The sequence below is a fragment of the Hippoglossus stenolepis genome, chromosome 2, assembly GCF_022539355.2.
Source record: "Hippoglossus stenolepis isolate QCI-W04-F060 chromosome 2, HSTE1.2, whole genome shotgun sequence".
NCBI classification, from domain to species: Eukaryota; Metazoa; Chordata; class Actinopteri; order Pleuronectiformes; family Pleuronectidae; genus Hippoglossus; species Hippoglossus stenolepis.
Genome location: NC_061484.1, coordinates 3535726 through 3554715, shown reverse-complemented (window position 1 = coordinate 3554715; position 18990 = coordinate 3535726). Strand labels below are relative to the sequence as shown.

The 18990-nt window shown below is 40.9% G+C and overlaps 2 protein-coding genes across 2 annotated transcripts; one reads left to right on the top strand and one right to left on the bottom strand.

Moving 5' to 3' along the window:
* The first annotated feature begins 2255 nt into the window (after positions 1–2255).
* On the top strand, positions 2256–14383 carry LOC118116561 (phosphatidylinositol 5-phosphate 4-kinase type-2 beta). The gene is made up of 10 exons (XM_035168335.2): positions 2256–2887; positions 5728–5825; positions 8086–8182; positions 8290–8442; positions 9249–9395; positions 10917–10955; positions 11302–11415; positions 12047–12308; positions 12694–12797; positions 13262–14383. Exons 1-10 carry the CDS (start codon positions 2744–2746, stop codon positions 13340–13342), a joined length of 1239 nt encoding a protein of 412 aa, XP_035024226.1. The 5' UTR covers positions 2256–2743; the 3' UTR covers positions 13343–14383.
* Positions 14384–15841: 1458 nt separating this feature from the next.
* psmb3 (proteasome 20S subunit beta 3) lies at positions 15842–18780 on the bottom strand. Its single transcript, XM_035168371.2, has 6 exons — positions 18622–18780; positions 17680–17864; positions 17336–17443; positions 17069–17246; positions 16586–16680; positions 15842–16005 (listed from the first exon to the last, which is right to left on the bottom strand). Exons 1-6 carry the CDS (start codon positions 18622–18624, stop codon positions 15957–15959), a joined length of 618 nt encoding a protein of 205 aa, XP_035024262.1. The 5' UTR covers positions 18625–18780; the 3' UTR covers positions 15842–15956.
* Between the last annotated feature and the right edge of the window lie 210 nt (positions 18781–18990).

The window sequence follows — 18990 nt, the reverse complement described above, 5'->3', positions numbered from 1 at the left end:
CCCTGCTAACCACAAACAGAGCTCAGCTTTACAGACAGGACAGCAACAATAATTTATGATGTCTACAGTGAAGTGTTTAAGTGTCTACATTTGTGACCACAATGTAAAATGTATGATGAGAGCTTTCTCAGTCGCAAGCTGGAAATGTGCTGCAGTTGTGTTGTCACAAACTGAGGCTTGAGAAATGAGACGAAAAAACTTTTACTAAAGCAAAGGAAACATTCGTGCTGGCATTCTTGGACAGGACAATTAAAAAGAAAAGAAAATTAATCTACTAAACTATTACAATTGTTTGCATGTTGTAGTGTAGCTGCGTGTTCATAAATATTTGGGTGACTCACATGAGACAGATTTAAATGTTTTAACTTTTAGTCCGTAAAATGTGTCAAGAGCAGAAAAAACACTGGATCCTACATTTCTCATCATGCAACTCGAGAGCATCTGTTTGTAAACCCACACATACTGTAACTGCTACCTGTGGCCTAAAGCAAGCCCAAGGTGAGATGACCCCGATTACATCTTCAGCCACCGATGACATCATCAGGTTTTTTCCTCAGCCTTGAACAGAAGTCATTGTGCATCTGTAGAAATGAAACAAATACACGTGAACAAGGTTGGAACTGTTATCAGTATAGTGAAGAATATAAGACAAATCTAACTTTACACTTTATAACACACTCTCTCTCTCTCTTTGAAGAACCTATACTCTTATTTAGAAAGTTTGTAACTCACTCTTATTCCCAATATCAAAACTGAAATATTAGAAATTAAATATTAGAACTATTAGAACTGAGTAATATCACTTGCTAAAATGTTACCTTGAAAATGTTTAAATATCATCATATCCACTTATCTAATTATATATGGTAAAATCATGATAGCTGTGGTAGCAGAAATATCTTTAAAGCACTCACAGCTCACCAGGCAAACTTTGTCAAACCATTTGTTTATTTCTCATGGCTGAATCTGTAATGTCACATATTCACAAGCCAAGGGCTGCAAATGCTACGTATGACCCTGACCTTATATTCTTTGTATTTTCTCCCAGTAATTTTGGGTTCTTTCACAAAGTTTTTTTTAAAGATTCACACATTTCCACTCTGGAATCATGTTCCTGGTTCCTGGTGTCCTCACACAGCACTTACCTCCATGTTATTATCTAACATTAAGAGGATAAGCATATAAAATAAAATACTAACACTTAAACACATTTTAAGAGGTGTGTCCAGGGTTATTACAATTTTAACACATTAAGTTATTTATTACAGTGGAATTAAACGCTTGTTTTTATCAGCAAAATAGAATTAAAATGAATTTCTACACTATAATAATTATAAGTTATTTGGCTGAATAATGTGGAGGTTCTACCTTGTTTGTCACTGAATGTGATGGTTGTGATGATGCTGAGGCCTTTTGATGAACTTTAACACAATCATGTTATTAAAACAAAAAAAATCAGGCTACCAAAATAAAAGAAAGACTGGGTCTATTAAGAAAACAGTCCGAATGAATGCAGCTGTTGTTAATTTCAGAAGGTTTAATATCAGTATTTCAATTTGCCTTGGTGATGCTTTGAGAGCAAGGCTTTTCCTCAGACTCCTGATAAATACAGATTCACCATCCTCTTTGCATACTTCTGTTATATGCCTTTTTTGTACTGCATTCTTTTCTATTGTATGTTGTTCAATACTGTAATCTTGGAGCAAGCTGGCACAAGAATTTCCATTGGGATTAATAAAGTCTTATCTGATCTTATCTTCTTCTCGAGCACCCTCTTACATGTTTTAATGGATGTGCATGTTGTTTCCCCACACTTTTTTGTCTGAGTGTTATTCTAGTCAGCTTTAGTTGATCATTTTGAGGGCCACCATCACCACTTTCTCGTAAAGGCAAATAGAAACTGTAGCTGTATGTCAGAGAGTTCAGAAACATGATAAATTCACTGACGTGTTAACATCAGTTTTACCTCTGATGCAGGTTGCATACAGCCATTTAAACTGGGTCACCATAATAAATAAGTTCATGTGTTAACATGTCTGTATATACTGTATATAGACTGTGCCTTTAATTTCCATATGTGCAGTCATACTACCATCAAGTTATTCTTATTCTTATTCTTATTCGTATTCGTATTCTTATTCTTATTCTTATCCACACTACATGACCGTGTTTTCATCCAGATTCCGATTTTAGTTTGAAGTGCGGGAAACCCCGTAGTTCGGTCGGCGGCCTGCTGGAGGCGCTGTTGCCTGTGCAGCGCAGCGGAGACGCCATCTTGAGGAGACCCCAACCAGCGGCGCTGCTTAGTGACTGACAACAATCTGAGGCGCATCATGACGGGATTACAGGCTCCGAGCGAAGCGGCCTCACGGCAGTAGTGTGTGTCTGAGGGAGAGGAGCTGGAGGACGACGGTTCACCTCTTGCCCTGCTCACTGAGTGTTTCTTCAGTTTCCAGAGAGAGGCTGCTGGAGCCTGATGGCCGGCTAGCTGCTCCCTGGACTCCACCGCGGCCTGCTCGGGAGGAGGAAGGGTGGTGACGGCGCAAAATGCTCTACCGCTGACTCCCCGGCAAGACACCCATCCAGCCCGGAGACTCGCCGCGAGTCGGACGACGAGCACGATGCACTTCTAGATTTTTTTAAACGCTCTTAACTCTCCGATCTTTTTGTTGTGGTTGTCTGTCGAGGCTGTGAACGCCAGTGAGCGCCGCCCTGCGTACCCCGAGTCCCCCCAGCCTGAGACATGTCATCCAACTGCACCAGCGCAGCGCCTGTCAGCGCCAGCAAAACCAAGACGAAAAAGAAGCATTTTATAGGACAGAAAGTGAAACTCTTCCGTGCAAGCGAGCCCATTCTCAGCGTTTTAATGTGGGGGGTCAACCACACGGTAAATACACCCTCAATGTCTTGTTGTAGCTGTGCGGGCGGTTTGTTTATGCTGCTGTTTTGATTTAGCTAGCCTGCTAGCTTGTTAGCCAGCTGACCTCATCTGTCAAGGCAGCTCGGATGCTTACAGTCGCCATGTAATGTGTCTAATTCCCACTGTAGTGAAGTGCTTGCTCACATATCTGCGGGCTGAGTCAGTGCTGAACCAGCAACCTCCACACGGCTGATAGTTGACCGCTGCTGCCGCGGGATTTAGCCGCGGTCGGCTCATATTGAAACGTGCTTTGCAGGGATTTAAAGTGCTTGTGTTAAACTCTCTGCAGCTTTGGCACGACTGCCAGAAAAAAAAAAACGTGCATGTTCGCGGCAGCTTGTGCAGTTGCGCCCTAAAGCTATGCGACGACACTCTGCAATCATAAATCATGGATGGTGGTGAAGAATGTGTGGAGCCAAGTCGTGAGCTGCTGTAGTTCGTGCAGGCGTGGAGTGGGAGGGGTGTGACAGGCAGCCCTAGCAGCAGGTCACACTCATTTCCAGATCCACGGACAGCACCCGTGCTATTGTTCCAATGGTCCGAGCTTCCGTTTGCAGCTCCTGTGCACCCGCATGTTACCCATTTGCTGCGGCTTCTTCCATTACACAATTCCCGTATAAATAGAGCAGACGGTGTATCACATTCACTTTTGGCTCAAGCTGCCAATTGCTATGACAAGTTCAGTGTAGGGAAGACGCGACGCCTATAGATGGATGGAGGGGTTCTGCCTTATATGCAACACACCTCCTGCTGTTTTGTCACACACACATACACACTCTGGCACAGTCTGATGGTGAAAAGCAGCCTGTCAGCTGTGACACACACATCTACATTCAGTGTGGAAGCGTTTTGACTTGCTCTGAGTAGGAGAGCATCTAGTATCGGAATTGTAGTTGACTTGAGTTCGGTGTAATTTGTGCCCACGACACTTTTGTGGTTCCTCCAGGCTGCAGAAGATACACAGCTGTATGGTCAGATACTGATGCTGAGGTGATCAGACCAGTTAACAAAATATGGGTGGTAAACTGACTCCTCCTCCTCTGTTTTTGTCTTGTTTTTGGTCAGTCACATACAGGTTTGAAAAGCTATCCTGATTTGGACTTTGTATAGACTTCCACTCGTGAGCAGCCTAGCCAGAACCTTAAATCCAACCATAACCATGTCCAGTTCATGCTACCTAAGCACGGTTCACATCTTACCCCTAACCTTAGCCAGGACCTCAGACATTAGTTTAGGCATAAGCTTTTCCTCATTTGGCCTGGGCTTTGGTCCCCAATGAGGCTAACTGGACCGAACACGAGCTGCTTTCAGACATGCACTGAATTCCGCAGATTCCCTGGATTTTCTCCGGGAGGAGGTGCATGTCACCGTCTGGCCTCCTGCTATAAAGTTTGTAGAAATTCAGGAGAATTCGATGTGAGAACACAGCAGGGGGTGGAAATTAGTTGAGGCATAATTTTTGCCTCATTAGGCCTGGGCTTTGGTCCCTAATGAGACTTACTGGACCTGTGTTTATGCTGGAAAAGTCCAAACGAGGTAACAAAAAGATTACATACACACACACACATGGCCAGTCATCCAACATAAACTTTAACTAGTTGCAGCTAGATGGTTAAAATCCAAAGCTGCTGACAGCAGACTGGACACACTGTGGACATTTGTGTGTGTCTGTATGTGTACGTACCACAAACCGTTGTTCGTCGCCCATTGAATGAAAAGGTGTGGTGGATAAAATGCATTCGAGCACGGAACTAATGAAGCAGCTAATGATATGGTTATCACTGCAGCATCTCCACAGTGGGTGAACTTTGGCAGTGGTTGTGTGGGTGCAGCACACAGGCCTGGTGATTTGAGGTGTGGGTGGAAGCTGATTCAAGACATCAAACAGACTTCTCATCAAAGCAGCAGAAAACGTATACATTTTTAATCATGCCTTTGCTGTGATGCTGGGGGACTTCATTTCCACACACTGTCACTTGGTGTTGAGGTGATGTGCTGTACACCACCTGTTTGATGCTGTTACTCCTTCAGAAACTAGTCTAGCAAATAATTAGTCACTCTGATTCGTCAGTGTCAACTTCAGGGAGTGTTTGTATTTTACTGTACTGTCACTGCTCTTTCAGTGAGACTAGGGTTGTGTGATTAACATTTCCAACAAACAACAACTGTGGAATAAGATATTCTTTAATTTGTTCTTTATATTATGAATCTGGGAGTTAAAGCAAAATGTAATATTGTTCCATGCAGCTATTGCAGTGGTAGAATATTTCAATGTCATTATCTGTGTGTTATTTATTATTTCCTTAACAGCTGTGTGGCTGTGTTCATGATAATCTACTCAGATTTCTGTGAAGTGCTTGTGCTTTGGATGTGTTTGAGCAGATAAGATCAGTGTCCGGGGGTTTAGCAGCAACAGCAGCAGCAAGACAAACTGTCAGTTTGTTCTGTGGTCTCGAAAGTTAATGATTGCTGCTGGTAAACACTCGCAGAGATTTGGCAGAATGTGTATGGCTCACATGAAACTGACAATACATATTGATTTTGCAAACTGCGGTGCGTTACAGGTAGACAGGGCTCTGTTCTGCACATTTGGTGTTTCAAGCATCTTGTTGTGTTTGACTGTAACTGCACTGCAGTGAAGTGAATATTCTCCTCGCATTTTTTAAAACTGTGTCAATGTTGCTGCTTTAATTTCTTATATTTCTAATCCTACTTCCTAGTCTGTTAGTGTGTATGTATCACCTGTTTCTTTTCTCCTTCAGGCTCTTGTCTGATTGCTTTCTCTCTTTCTCACTTCTCTCCTTCAGATTAACGAGTTAAGTAATGTGCCTGTACCAGTAATGCTGATGCCAGATGACTTTAAAGCCTACAGTAAGATCAAAGTGGACAACCACCTATTTAACAAGTAGGTACATCACAGCTTATGCACTGTCAGCACAATCTGTTAAATCTGTAATCCAAGTGTAAACAAAAAGGTCACCACACTATTCAAGCTCAAAACACCTGCTGTCATTCCCAACATGATTGATAGCTTTGTTTTGTAAAATGATGATGCTCCTGCTTTACATATGTGGTAACACGCCTGCCAAGCTATTAAATAAGAACACCTGTACACCTGCTCATTGATCCATCCAGCCAATCATTATTGGCTGTAGCAGTGTGTTGCATAAAATCCTGCAAATACGGGTCAGGAGCTATCTGTCAGTATCCAGCCTCATGTTCATGTCAAACTTCAGAATGATGACAATCTGTGATCTCTGTGACTGTGACATGATAGTTGGTGTCAGACAGACGGCCGTGAGTTTCTTAAACTGCAGATCTCTAGAGATGTTCACTGACAAATGTCTTGTCGTTGACATAAAGTCTATGGTAACTTGGATAACCACTCTAACTTCTGTAGTGAGCAGAAACGCATCTCAGACTAAACAATATGTCTAAAATTGAGGTGGGTGGTCCAGCCATGCTGATGGATTGGTCAGAATTTGGCCTCAATAGTGGGACTGGTTTCCTTGTGTCAACAGTCCAGGTTCGTGGTGGTGTGGGGAATGTTTTTAGCAACATTTCGATCATCCAATCAGTCATTATTTAAATGGGCTGTGTTTTATATAGCAATTTTCTGCTCTTATCAACCACTCAAAGTGCTTTACATTTCTGGTCACATTCACCCTTATTCATACTTACTATGTATGGGGTGCAATTTGGGGTTCATTATCTTGCCCCAGGTCACTGTTAACCATCCTCTAATGGCTGCTTCCAACAGAATAATGCTACATGTCACAAAGCAGAAGTTGAAACTGCTTCTTGAACATGGCAGTGAGTTCAGGGAACTTCAGTGTCCTCACTCAGTCACCGTCATTCAGGCTGTGGTAGAACAAGATATTTACGGCATGAAAGAACAGCTGACAAATCAGCAGGAACTATGTGATGCTTCAATGGAGATTTTACTGGGGGGTCATGTTGCAGTGACAAAGATTGTTGTCAAAGCTCCAGTGGACATTTAACTGAGCAGCTTTGCAATTCAAATCATCCTCCAGGAAAAGTAGCAGTACAGAACTGAAGCAGGGGGGTGGTGTTTTCTTTGGACCTATGAGGTAGAGAATAGAAGAGAGATATCTTCATCATTTGTCCCTCACATTCCTTTAGTTTCATCTTGATAGTCCTGTCAGGATTTTGAAGGTATTTACTCTTGATACATCTAATGATATTGGAGCTTGGTTTGGTGTCTTTGGCCACATTCAGCCCTAGTTTCAGAACGTGTCGCCACATTAGTCTCAAGGGACCACCTCTCACCAAATGCAAATAAACATAATTTCTGTGTTCACAGACCAAATGAAAATAAGCGCTATGCAGAAATGCACTTCCTGTGTCTAGTTTGCTGGAACAAGAATTCAATCTGAATACAGACTGGGTAGATTTCTTGGTGTGTTTCTGGCAAACCAAATCACCCAAGATGTATGAGGCAATCGTAATGGGTTTATTAAAAACTTTCATGTCTGACGGAGAAAGCCAACTTATGCATTTTAAGAACATAAAAGAGTACAATCTTCCTCTAACACTCAGTTGATTAGGTAATTCCCACAACATTTTAACATCTGTTAATATGAAATACATTTTGTCCAGGTAAAGAGAAACTGTGTGATCACAAACCACCAATCGATTATTATCCCCAAACACAAATCATTTTTAATTTTGACATTTTATCATCCCAAATTCTCAGTTTTCAGAGTGAAGTCACATAGTATATAATTTATGAAACTTTGATGTGTGCAAATCCAAATCTTTCATGTTTCAAACTTTAAATCTTTATCAATTCAGTAATTGTTCTGGTTTGCTGGTATAGTTTATTGTTTACTTGGACAAAATTAATGACAAATGCTGAGAATACAAAATATCCGCAATAGAAAGTGTATATAAGCAAACACACTATATTTTTTAATTGTGATTCAGAATTAATCTAGTTTCTAAGTTGATATATAACATGTAACATGTTTATTTTGTAAAGCTAAAGTTCATCCAGTGAACAGGCAGCACCATAACTTGTGACTGGTACACATGAAATGTCAACTAAGCATTTTATTGTTGTTGGTGTCCAAATAAAAATAATGTCAACAATGAGGCTCCTTCTTCAATTTCACTTTGTGCTCCAATTTGTTCTTCCCTGTCAGAGAAAACCTGCCTAGTCGCTTTAAGTTCAAAGAGTACTGTCCCATGGTGTTCAGAAACCTGAGGGAGAGGTTCTGCATCGACGACCAGGACTACCAGGTGAGACACTGGTGGCTAACATGCAACAACGTTTGATGAATGAAATCAATAGAAAATTCTTAATAGCTGTTGACGATTTTGAAATTTTGATGATTTGTCTTTGTCAGAACTCTCTGACGAGAAGCGCCCCGCTTAACAGCGACTCCCAGGGTCGCTTTGGCAACCGCTTCCTGTCCAGCTATGACCACCGCTTTGTAATCAAAACCGTGTCCAGTGAGGACATCGCTGAGATGCACAACATCCTAAAGAAATATCACCAGGTAGGGACCCTCTCACTACTGTATTTTTAGTTTGATTACTTGAGCCGTTTTCAGACATGGACTCCGGATATTAGAACAGATGCATTCACAACAACACAAACATCTCCAGAGCGTTCTGGTGAGGGGTTGCGCAGCCTGTAGTAGGCAGCACATAACATATAAATTCCACTGCGGAGATCACGTTTTTGTTTACAGCACATAAACACAGGCGTCGGGTCTTATCGTGAAGAACTCTAGAATCCTTCTGTCTACCCAAGTTGACATCTTCGTCTGTGTCGTCTATGTGTATCGCACCTCTTTTTCATCCTGAGGTATTTGTACTCTTTTTTTTCTTTTTCTTTTCAGTTTTGCGCCCACCTCGTGTTATAAACGTCATCAACACGCCCCCTCACTTGCAGCGAATCTTCCGGATAATCCCCTGCTGCGTTCTGACATGGGCTCATTCAGACATTATCCAGAGTTTTTACTGGGGGCTGACAGGAGAAACTCTGCAGAATGTCCAGAGCAACTGACTCGGACATTTGCTTTCTCACATACAGAAACATCCGGAGTTTACTGCATGTCTGAAAGCAGTTATGTTTAAAATAAGTACTGTTCCTTTCATTCAGTATTTAAACAAAAATTGTCAGTGAAAGTAATAAAACATCTGTTTTCTCTCATATACATGCATGTAACTGATGCGGCGCTGCAGAAATGATATGACTGTAAAAAATTGCTGTGTCCAGTTTAAATCGGTTTTGATATTTGATGCCTCACTCCCACGCTTGCCGTTACACTCTGTGCTCTCCTGCCCTGCCTCTATCCAGTTTATAGTGGAGTGTCATGGCAACACGCTGCTCCCTCAGTTCCTGGGTATGTACAGGCTAACGGTGGACGGGGTGGAGACCTACATGGTGGTAACCCGGAATGTATTCAGCCATCGCCTCACTGTACACCGCAAATATGACCTGAAGGTAGGATACGTAGGTTACTGTATATGTTTGGTATTGGATAGTTAGATCAGGTTTTCTCAAAGGGGCAGGACTCAAGATCTTATCATTGCGGCAAAATGTTTAAAAATGCTAACATATATTGACTGCACATTGATCTTTAATTTTAAACTGTCACACAGTCAAAAGTGAATCAAACGCGAGAATCCCTCATTACAGCTGTAAACACACACTGAATGAACACTGTGTCAAAGTAATGAGATACATACATAAGCAATATATGACAAGTAAATAACAACAATGGGAACTAGAATGTCACTCAGAGCACAAACCTCCCCCAAGGCCCAACAGTCTCCCTATGAAACCACATTGAAATTCACTAGATACAGATTTGTATTTGGATCTGCACCAAATTGCAAACACTCATAAATATCAGTCCCCCAGCTTTTCCCACAGAATTAATTCAATGTGTGACAGTAACAGGGGCGCACACGCACAAAGGTCACTCTCACGAGCAACAGATTCCGAGTGACAGGTACACAGACTAAATAGTGAAAACGAAGTTCTCGCATGAGAGGGACAACTACATTGCTTGCGACAAGTGCAGCTGAAATTGCGAGTGGACAGTAAAAAAAATTCTGACCATAGCTGGTCAAATTACATTATCTCAAGTCATTTTAGATAGTAAAAATATTTGGGTTCATTATGAAACTGTGGCAGAACAAATTTGAATATGGTGGTCAAGCACATTTGAGATAATTAATTGGAAGCACAAATATGTCCCCTAAATATGCCTGAACTTTTTTTCATCACGCTCCATTCATTATTTTATGAGAAGTCGAGGAAAATGTTGATAAACTCCCTCTCTCACAATTTCAAAGAGGGTGAAAAATATTACTGGATCTGTCCCCTGATCAGGATCCGTACCAAAATTGAATGGGTTCTTCCCTGAACCATGCCACATCCCTTCATCAAGTTGAAATTGAAATTATTGAATTTATTGCTTAAATGGCTAATTTACTTGGATTCTGCAGTGGTTAAGGGTCACGGAATCATGTTAAAAATGCTGTTAAGGTATAACATGCAAGTTGTATTGTGTAATAATATTTAAATGATAAACCCAGGATGTGGAGAAAGTGAGCATCATCAGACCTGTACCCTGCTCCACATCTCTGCTTGAGGCTAGATTAGCTGCTGCTAACATAACATTCATAATTTCATGATAATATTTACTGGAGATTACAAATTCAGCTCATAAATAATGTCTGGGCTAAAGCTGGATATGAAGATGCAGTTTCCAGCAGCTGTGAAAACAGCATTCAGACTGCACGCTTCTTTACTCTCCCCCTACAAAAAATCCTTTATAGCATATGGCTGTCTTCCTGCCAAGTATTCTCTGGAGAAAACAACCTTGGCTTTCTAACACTGACAGTTTAAAAAGAATCTGAGGATAAGAAGAGGAATATGCTAACTGTCCCTCTGATGTGTCTGGAGCTGCTTTCACTTTTTAATTCTATTTTTATTCTCATTTCCCCTCGTTCGTAGGGTTCTACGGTCTCAAGGGAAGCCAGCGACAAGGAGAAGGTATGTTTTATTTCTGTGAGCTAACAACTGCTGACATGATGGAACAAAAACCCCTGAGGGGAACTTGTCAAATGACGGCTAAATTAAGACATTATAAGTAAGCAGGTGTTTTTAGTTGTCATGCTGTCAGTGTGTAGAGCTCTGTTTTTAGACAGTTGTAAACTGTCACCACGGCCACTGAGTCAGACCTTTGTCTTTATCTATTGGCTATAATATAACAGTTATGAACTTTTGTTTTTTTTCCTGTATCAACTAATCCTCCTAAAATCTCACATCCATCTCTATTTGTGCTATTTGTCTCTATTATCAAGTAAAACTTGGAAAACCAAACTGTCTCTCTCTTCAGGCTAAAGAACTCCCCACTTTGAAAGACAACGACTTCCTGAATGAGGGCCAGAAGCTGCAGATAGGAGATGACAACAAGAAGTACTTTATGGAGAAGCTAAAACGGGATGTAGAGGTAATAAATATAACCATGTACTCGTCTCATCTGATCTGAGCTGCCTTACAGTATAGAATTTGTCAGCCCTGCAATGAAATACTCTGTATGACATTACATTGGTGAAAAATGTATTTTCTTGTTATGGGTGCCAAACCTCATGTATCATAGTAAAATACACCCTGAATGTGTATCCTGTCCCACTTGTGTTCAGATCTCACTTTCGCGCTCAATATGAAAATAATCATGTATGTCATTTGTGTTGTGAAGACCAATTAGTAACGCACTGACATCGGGAAAGTTGGTCCAGTATCCACCCCCTGGGTTGGGTAGTAACAACGTGGTTCTTTGTGAAATCACATCAGTGTTCTACTCATTGCTCGTGCTGTTTTTAAAGCCCAGTGCTTCAGACACAATGAATAAAAACAGTTTAAAGGCTGTCATCTGGATTTTGATTTGTATGATTTCAACCATTAGGGCAGAGTTTTAAGTGATCATATCATTATTTAAAATATGAATTTGACTACATGTTCCATATGGTTGGATGTACTGACCATCTGTTGTGTGTCACAGTAAAAAAACACAAAGGAGCAGATGTGCTAATAAGACATTGGACTGAGCGTTTTCTGTGTGTGTCACATGTGTTTATCAGTTCCTGGCCACCCTGAAGATCATGGACTACAGTCTCCTGGTGGGCATCCATGATGTGGAGCGGGCGGAGCAGGAGGAGATGGACGTGGATGCTGCCGGAGAGGAGGACGAGTACGAGAACGATGGCATGGGCGGAGGCGTGCTCACCGGCTCCTTCGGCACGCCTCCCGACAGCCCCGGAAACCCCCTCAACTGTGGAGGATTCTTTGGCCCTGGGGAGTTCGACCCCTCAGTGGACGTTTACGCAATCAAGAGCCACGACAGTGAGCGTTGTCTTTGACATTCATCTGACGTAGTGAACATGGCTGTAGATTTATGTTACCACACACACAGATGATAAGATGACCACTGTTCAGTAAAGTTTATATTATTTATTTAATTATCGTTTTTGGTTTTTCACAGTGTGTTTATTGCAGCATTTCCCTTGAACTGCAGGCATTTTGACAGTTTTAACAATCTGTGCTTACTTACAATAAAACCTAGCTTCTTGTATTGGCAAAGTAAAGATCTCTCAAAACTATTGTGAAATTGTCAAAGTAGTAGTAGAACATTTGTCAAACAAAGCTAAAGCATAGCAGCGATAGCATTGCACCATTTATCCCTGTGTTTTTCAGGTGAGAGTAAAGTACGTGTTGTTTTTTTGAATAGGTGCTGTGAGGAAGGAGGTATACTTCATGGCGATCATCGACATCCTCACGCACTATGACGCTAAGAAAAAAGCTGCACATGCTGCCAAAACTGTGAAACACGGGGTGAGTGTGAACACAACTTAATAATTCTAACTTTCAACTCATTTAAAGAAGGCAAAGCAAATGGAGTCAGTATTAATTAAATAAATTGTGTAATAATAGAAAAATACACAAACAATTTAAAGGAAACATTTTGAAAAATAAATGCATTAATACTTAAAGTAAATAAATAAATGTATAATAATAAATAACGTTTTATTGTTATTTTTATGCTGTATTAAAATAAGATTGTATCAAGTGTCACCAGATGAATCATTGATGAAAACAGTAGTTACCTGTTGGCCTAAGTGTTATACCAGTAAAGTGGATTTTCGAACTGATCGTTGGGTGTCAGGGTCCCTGAAAGTGCCTTTTAGCTGATGTAACACAAAACAATTTTTTTAATCATAAGATTTTTTTTGGTACTATGCACGTGTTGCTTCTTTAAACTCAAATTTCCTTTTTCCTTTTTGTTGTTTATTTTTCAGGCGGGGGCCGAGATCTCGACAGTGAACCCGGAGCAGTACTCCAAACGATTCTACGAGTTCATGTCCAACATCTTATCATAGACTCATCTCTCATGTCCCAGTCCAGCCGGTCACTTCCTGTCATAGATCTGTCAGAAGCCACGCACTTATTTCTCCTCTCTCACCTCGGTGTTGGTCCATCTCCCCCTGCTTCTCCACCCCCTTTAAAAAAGAACCCTCCAGGTCCCGCAGCCAGGACCAGTTTGGCAGGATGGATGTACCAAGCCTGTTACTGTCCCACAGAAACACATCACCACCTGGTTCCTCATCCACAGCAAAGAAAACTCATGAAATCCCTCCCTGAATTTGGAATGAGCTCCCGATAATCTCCCTCTCCTTTTTTAAATAATGTATCTGCTCCTCAGCCACCTTGTTGCCCCTCACGCCAGCACGGAAACTGTCTCACTAATGCCTTGAATGAGTGTGTCAGCTTCAGCAGTTATCAGTCTCTTAGTACAGTCTCTTCGGTTCCTGTTCATGTTGTTGTTGTTCTTATGTTTTCTATTACACACACACAGATGTAAAGACTCCCAGATGCAGAACGGTCAGATTGCATGACAAACCCTTCGACAGTCGCCATCAGGCTTTACTCTCAGTAACAAAAAAAACCACAGCTGATAAATTGGAAAGACAGTGGATCAACATTAATATATAACGGTGTATTAAGTAAATTAATGCAATATCAAAAATGCATGGCTGATGTGTACATGACTCCACCAGTAAGTTGAAACATCAAACCACTGAAACTTAGCATCTGAGTGTGATGACTAAAATAAGAAAAGAAAAAAAGAGAAAAAAAAATTGCTGTTTGAATGTTACGTTGCCATATTGTTTTTGAATATTTTTGAAATTTTAACCGTGAGCTTGGTGGAGGTTGGTCTAAGAAAAAAAGAAAATCACATTAAAAGGGGAATTCTGCAGCAAATACTTGTTTTATTACCATAAGGATCATTTTTATATCTTGTTTACATTAATGTAGCAATTTTGTGTTTGTATACAGTATTGTTTTGTTACCAACAGACATTAGAAAAAAAAAGGTTACTTGAAAATGATTCATTGCATATTAAAGGGAGTTTTATCTTGTTTTTGTTGTTTGGCTTTGCTCATTTCTTCTGTAACAGTTCACCTGTTTTCACTCAAAAACTACTTGGCTGATTTCCATGAAACATTGTGGAGGGGTGGGACATGACTCAGGAAGACCTCATAACGTTTTGGAGCAGATCCAGGATTTTGTTTACTCTCTAACACGTGGTGAGATGGAGCATTACCCTTGGAGGTATCCACTCTGAGCTCCTCTCTACTTTAAAGTGTTAAAGCTTTTTTGTGTTACTAATGAAGGACCTTCCGACAAGTTGTTAAGGCTAACTTTAAACCTATCTATCTAAGTTTTATATAACTTTTATCCCACCTCACGTGTACATTTTTGTACAATTGCCTCTTTTTTTTAAGTATCCTGGATCCCAGCTTGGTGGTGCATTTGGATGCTGCAGGAAAACCAACAGAATGTTGATGTTAAATGAACTGAAAATGAATGAGGAAACAGGTTGACAAAGCCTCCATTCATAGGGCATATGTATGAAATCACGTGAATCATATACAGTTGCCATCGTTATCAAAATAGAACCCGAGGGAGTGTCTTTTGGGAGTCCAGGCTGATGAAGTCCGTAGAAACTACAGAGCGTCTCACTTGGACATTTGCGTTCACACATGCAGATGCATGCTCCGGAGAAAATACAGATGAACTGCAGAGTCCAGTGCATTTCTGAAAAGCAGCATATGTTCTTTTTTACCTTTACTTCAGAGAATTGTCACATTATTGAGGCAGGTTACATTAAAGGGCACTCAAGTCATTTAGTTTGGCACTTCCTTTTCTGAGATTTTAGAACTGAAGGAAAACAGCCACAAGTATCCAGAATTGGATCAAACTCAAAACATTGCCAGATCCTACACTTCCCATAATGCTTCTCAGTAGTCTACTTTTGTTAGATCCTCTCTGCCACATATATGAAACTCAATTTGTCATCTCACTGTGAGATAACAAATGAAATGTTTCTTTTTAGACTCAAGCAATGTTTTTTTGTGCTAATCCTGTATGACGGGGAGTTCGCAATCGCTGACCTGTGTCCAAACAGTCATAAGAAAAAGAAGAAACTTCTAAAGCATTTGATCCCGTGTTGTCTGTGAGGGTTGTGTTTGGACATTAGAACGGACTCCTTCAGTAGGAATCTGTGTTCTTGGTTTTAAAACCAGTTATAGAGGATGCCTCTGCAGTGAGTCAGTCTGGTGCTGCCTTAGGTGTGGAAAATATGCCAGAAAACTGAGTACTCTAGCTAATCCTCATGTCTGTAAACACACAATGCATAAAGAAAGGCAACAAATACTCCACTCAGCTAACACCACTATCATCTCCTTCCTGTGTTGTATGTATTAATTCAGTTATCATGTATGACACCTTGGTTTGATGGGTTTCCAAAAAGACCAGCCTGATAAGTGGTGACAAAGAAGTCTGGGTTCTGAACAAGACATGAATCGAGTGCATTGTTTAAACCTAAATTGATTTATTGAACAATATCAATAAGAAAAATGAGTACAGGCATTGGTTATTACTTTTATACAAAACATCTGTGGTGGTGACGTGTGGAGAGAAACAGAAGCTCTAGTCCATCCTGGCCTTCAGGGTTCGTGTGGTGATCTTGTCTTTCTCACTGACAGACAAAAGAAAAGACTGTCAATCACAGTGAACCTGAAACTCCACCCGTCCTGAACCTGTATGTACTGCGTACTTGTTATTAGAGCTGTCAATCTTCCTCCATAGTCCCATTCCTATTTCATTTATTTACAATATTTGAATTATATAAGAATTTTTAATGACATTTCTACTAGAATTTAGCCTATTATTTCAATGTGCCATGTACGAAGCAGACCTCTAGAGATTCGGGTATGGTCTATTTTCTCTGTGAGCCGAACACAGTTAACAGCAAAACAGACAGTGAAAATTATCTGTTGAAGGTCATTTAGACGTGTGCGTGTGCCTGTGTCTCTTTCTTGGAACGAGGATAAACAAAACCACATTGTTAAACATAAAGACAGCTGGCAGGAGCAACACCACACTTGTGCACATTCCCTGTGTGGACAGCAGCAGATCAACTCCTTTATGAAATAAATACAAATATGCATTCAAATAGTATACAGCATTTTTAAGAGGATTGATTTAACTTAATATTCAAATAATATTTGAGTCCCGAAATTCCTTCCAACATCCCTACTTGTCATCACTGTACTTACATGACATTGACAACAACTCCCATGCCGGACACTGCATCCCTGTCAACTGCATTCAGCATCGCCTGGGAGATGGTCTCAAACAAGTCCTCTGGTTCCTGCAGGATCAAACAGATCTCTCAATCAAAGTCAAGAATTTTAACCAATTTTCCACGAAAGAACATCTGTAACCAGAATGGCGAAAACCTAGTTAAACCTAACAAGTTACCAGTACCAGAAAGGAGAGTCTCTAACAACTAGCCCCTTTGGTTCAAATGGAAGAAGCCGACAATAGATTTATCTGCCATTGGCTGTGGAAACAAACCTATGTAATTTCCCCCCATACAGATGTTAATACTAATTTCATTTAAATGTACAAAAATGAACCCACGGTTCCCCAATACAATGAAGGACTCTGCAAACACGATAGGTGCAAAACACTTGTTGACACACAAAAACTGGCATTAATTGCTGTTTAACATCCCACAGACTTAACACACTACTCACCATGTCTGGCTCCCACAAAGATTCACACATGCCGTACATCTGCTCCGAACAGGTGCCACTCACGACAAAGTCCTCTGTCACCATGGGGCAACCAATCAGATCCAGGGAGCAGATGAATGGCTCAAAGGTTTTGGGATCTAGTCCAGCTATCACAGGCTCGATGTAGTAGGGCCCAAACCTAACCAGAGCATCACACGTTAACAACACTGTCTTTACTTTCCATCTGAACACAAGTGGACAGAATGAAGCTGAGCTCAGCTCACTCACCTCTTTTCATACAGCAGGTTGGACACCATGCTCATGAAGGTCTTGGGCTTGATCTGGCGACCCTCCTTCAGTTCATACAGGTTCAATCTGAATTTTAGCCTCTGGGATCTACACACATGGGGAAAATGTGCAGTTACAATTAGTGTTGTCACAGAGAAGCTGCCCATTTATCAGCCCTGGTAGATTTTACATTGTATATTCCTGCAATTATCAATAGTGTACAACTACAATTGTGTCTCACTTTCTGATACAAGCACTGTCCATGTGGAAATAAACTTGAGACTCTAGGTCTTTACTGGATCAGTGTTTGTTGGAACCAGTATATACCATCATTTCCCACTCACACTGTCTGAACATCAGTGGCCAGTCCAGCCAGCCCAATGTGCAGCCTGTCTCCCATGGGAAAGATCTTCTGGAAATCTGTGGTGACCATCTGAGCCTGAATGCCAAATCTTCGGTCCGCTGCGATCGCCACGCAGTGCTTCCCCCTCATAGCCATGACAGCCCCTCCATTGTAGGACATAATAGACTGTATGAAGAGAACAAGGAGACAGGTATGTCCATCAGCGATGAGTGGGTTAATAAATCATCTGATAGGCAAGAACAGCTCTGATGAATCAAATCACTTGTGCTAGAAAAAGGAAAAAAGACAAGCAACCTAATTGTGTCAATGTGAACCCTATGAGCTTTTAATAAGCCTCTCACTTCGCCCTAATGTTTCATTGGCCCACAGTTGATTGATTATTTGAATAAGAAGAGACAGTTTTTCTGATAGAGCAAATGATTGTAAGTCGAAGCCCTAAAATGCATTTGCAACATGAAACATATACTTATTATATCATACATTTAAGAGCACAAATATGTCCACTTATTATTTCTAACGTGCGTGGGAAAATATGCAGCTATTAGTTATTTCAAACTGACAGGAATAAAATAAATGACAGTAAAATTCTAATTGAGGCAGGATACAACGTTAGCTCGTGTATGCCAAGCTAGCCAATTACTCAGCTCTCCGACTGCGGTTGGCTACTACTATTACATTGTATTGTTCTGTGCTGTTAACTGAAACGTTTATTAAAATTGAGGGAAATTATTTTTGAACTCTAATCTAGCGTTATTAAACTCGTTACTAGAAAATAATAGCTACCTTAAAGTGGCATGCTAGAATTGCCAATGAGCTAACATTAGCTTAGCCGAGCTATTGTAGCTGTGAGCCGTACTAACTGATTTGAAACCTTTCTAGACCACAGGTTGTACACGGATCATCTACTGTGTGGGGTTCTCACCATTGTGGCGGTGTTGTGGTGTTTTCCAATCTACCGGAACCTGGAAACTCTTCTCCTCAGCTATTGAGGAGCACTGTTGTTAGCTTCAGCTTCCCACAGTGACTACACGATTTGGACACACTGAAATCACACTACCGTACTTTCACTGCGTCATCGCGTACTCAAAGGTAATTGGCTGGATGAACGTCGCCCAGTGCACAACGCTACGCTCATTGGACAACAAGGGGCACGTTGATCCGTGCGTGCATAGTTTGGTTGAGGCGTGTTAAAAATGAAATTGAAACCGGTATATTTATTTAAATTGTCGTTTTATTACAGCAAACTTCAGTCCTCTGCTGACCCTCGGGTTAGCTATAACACCAACACCTC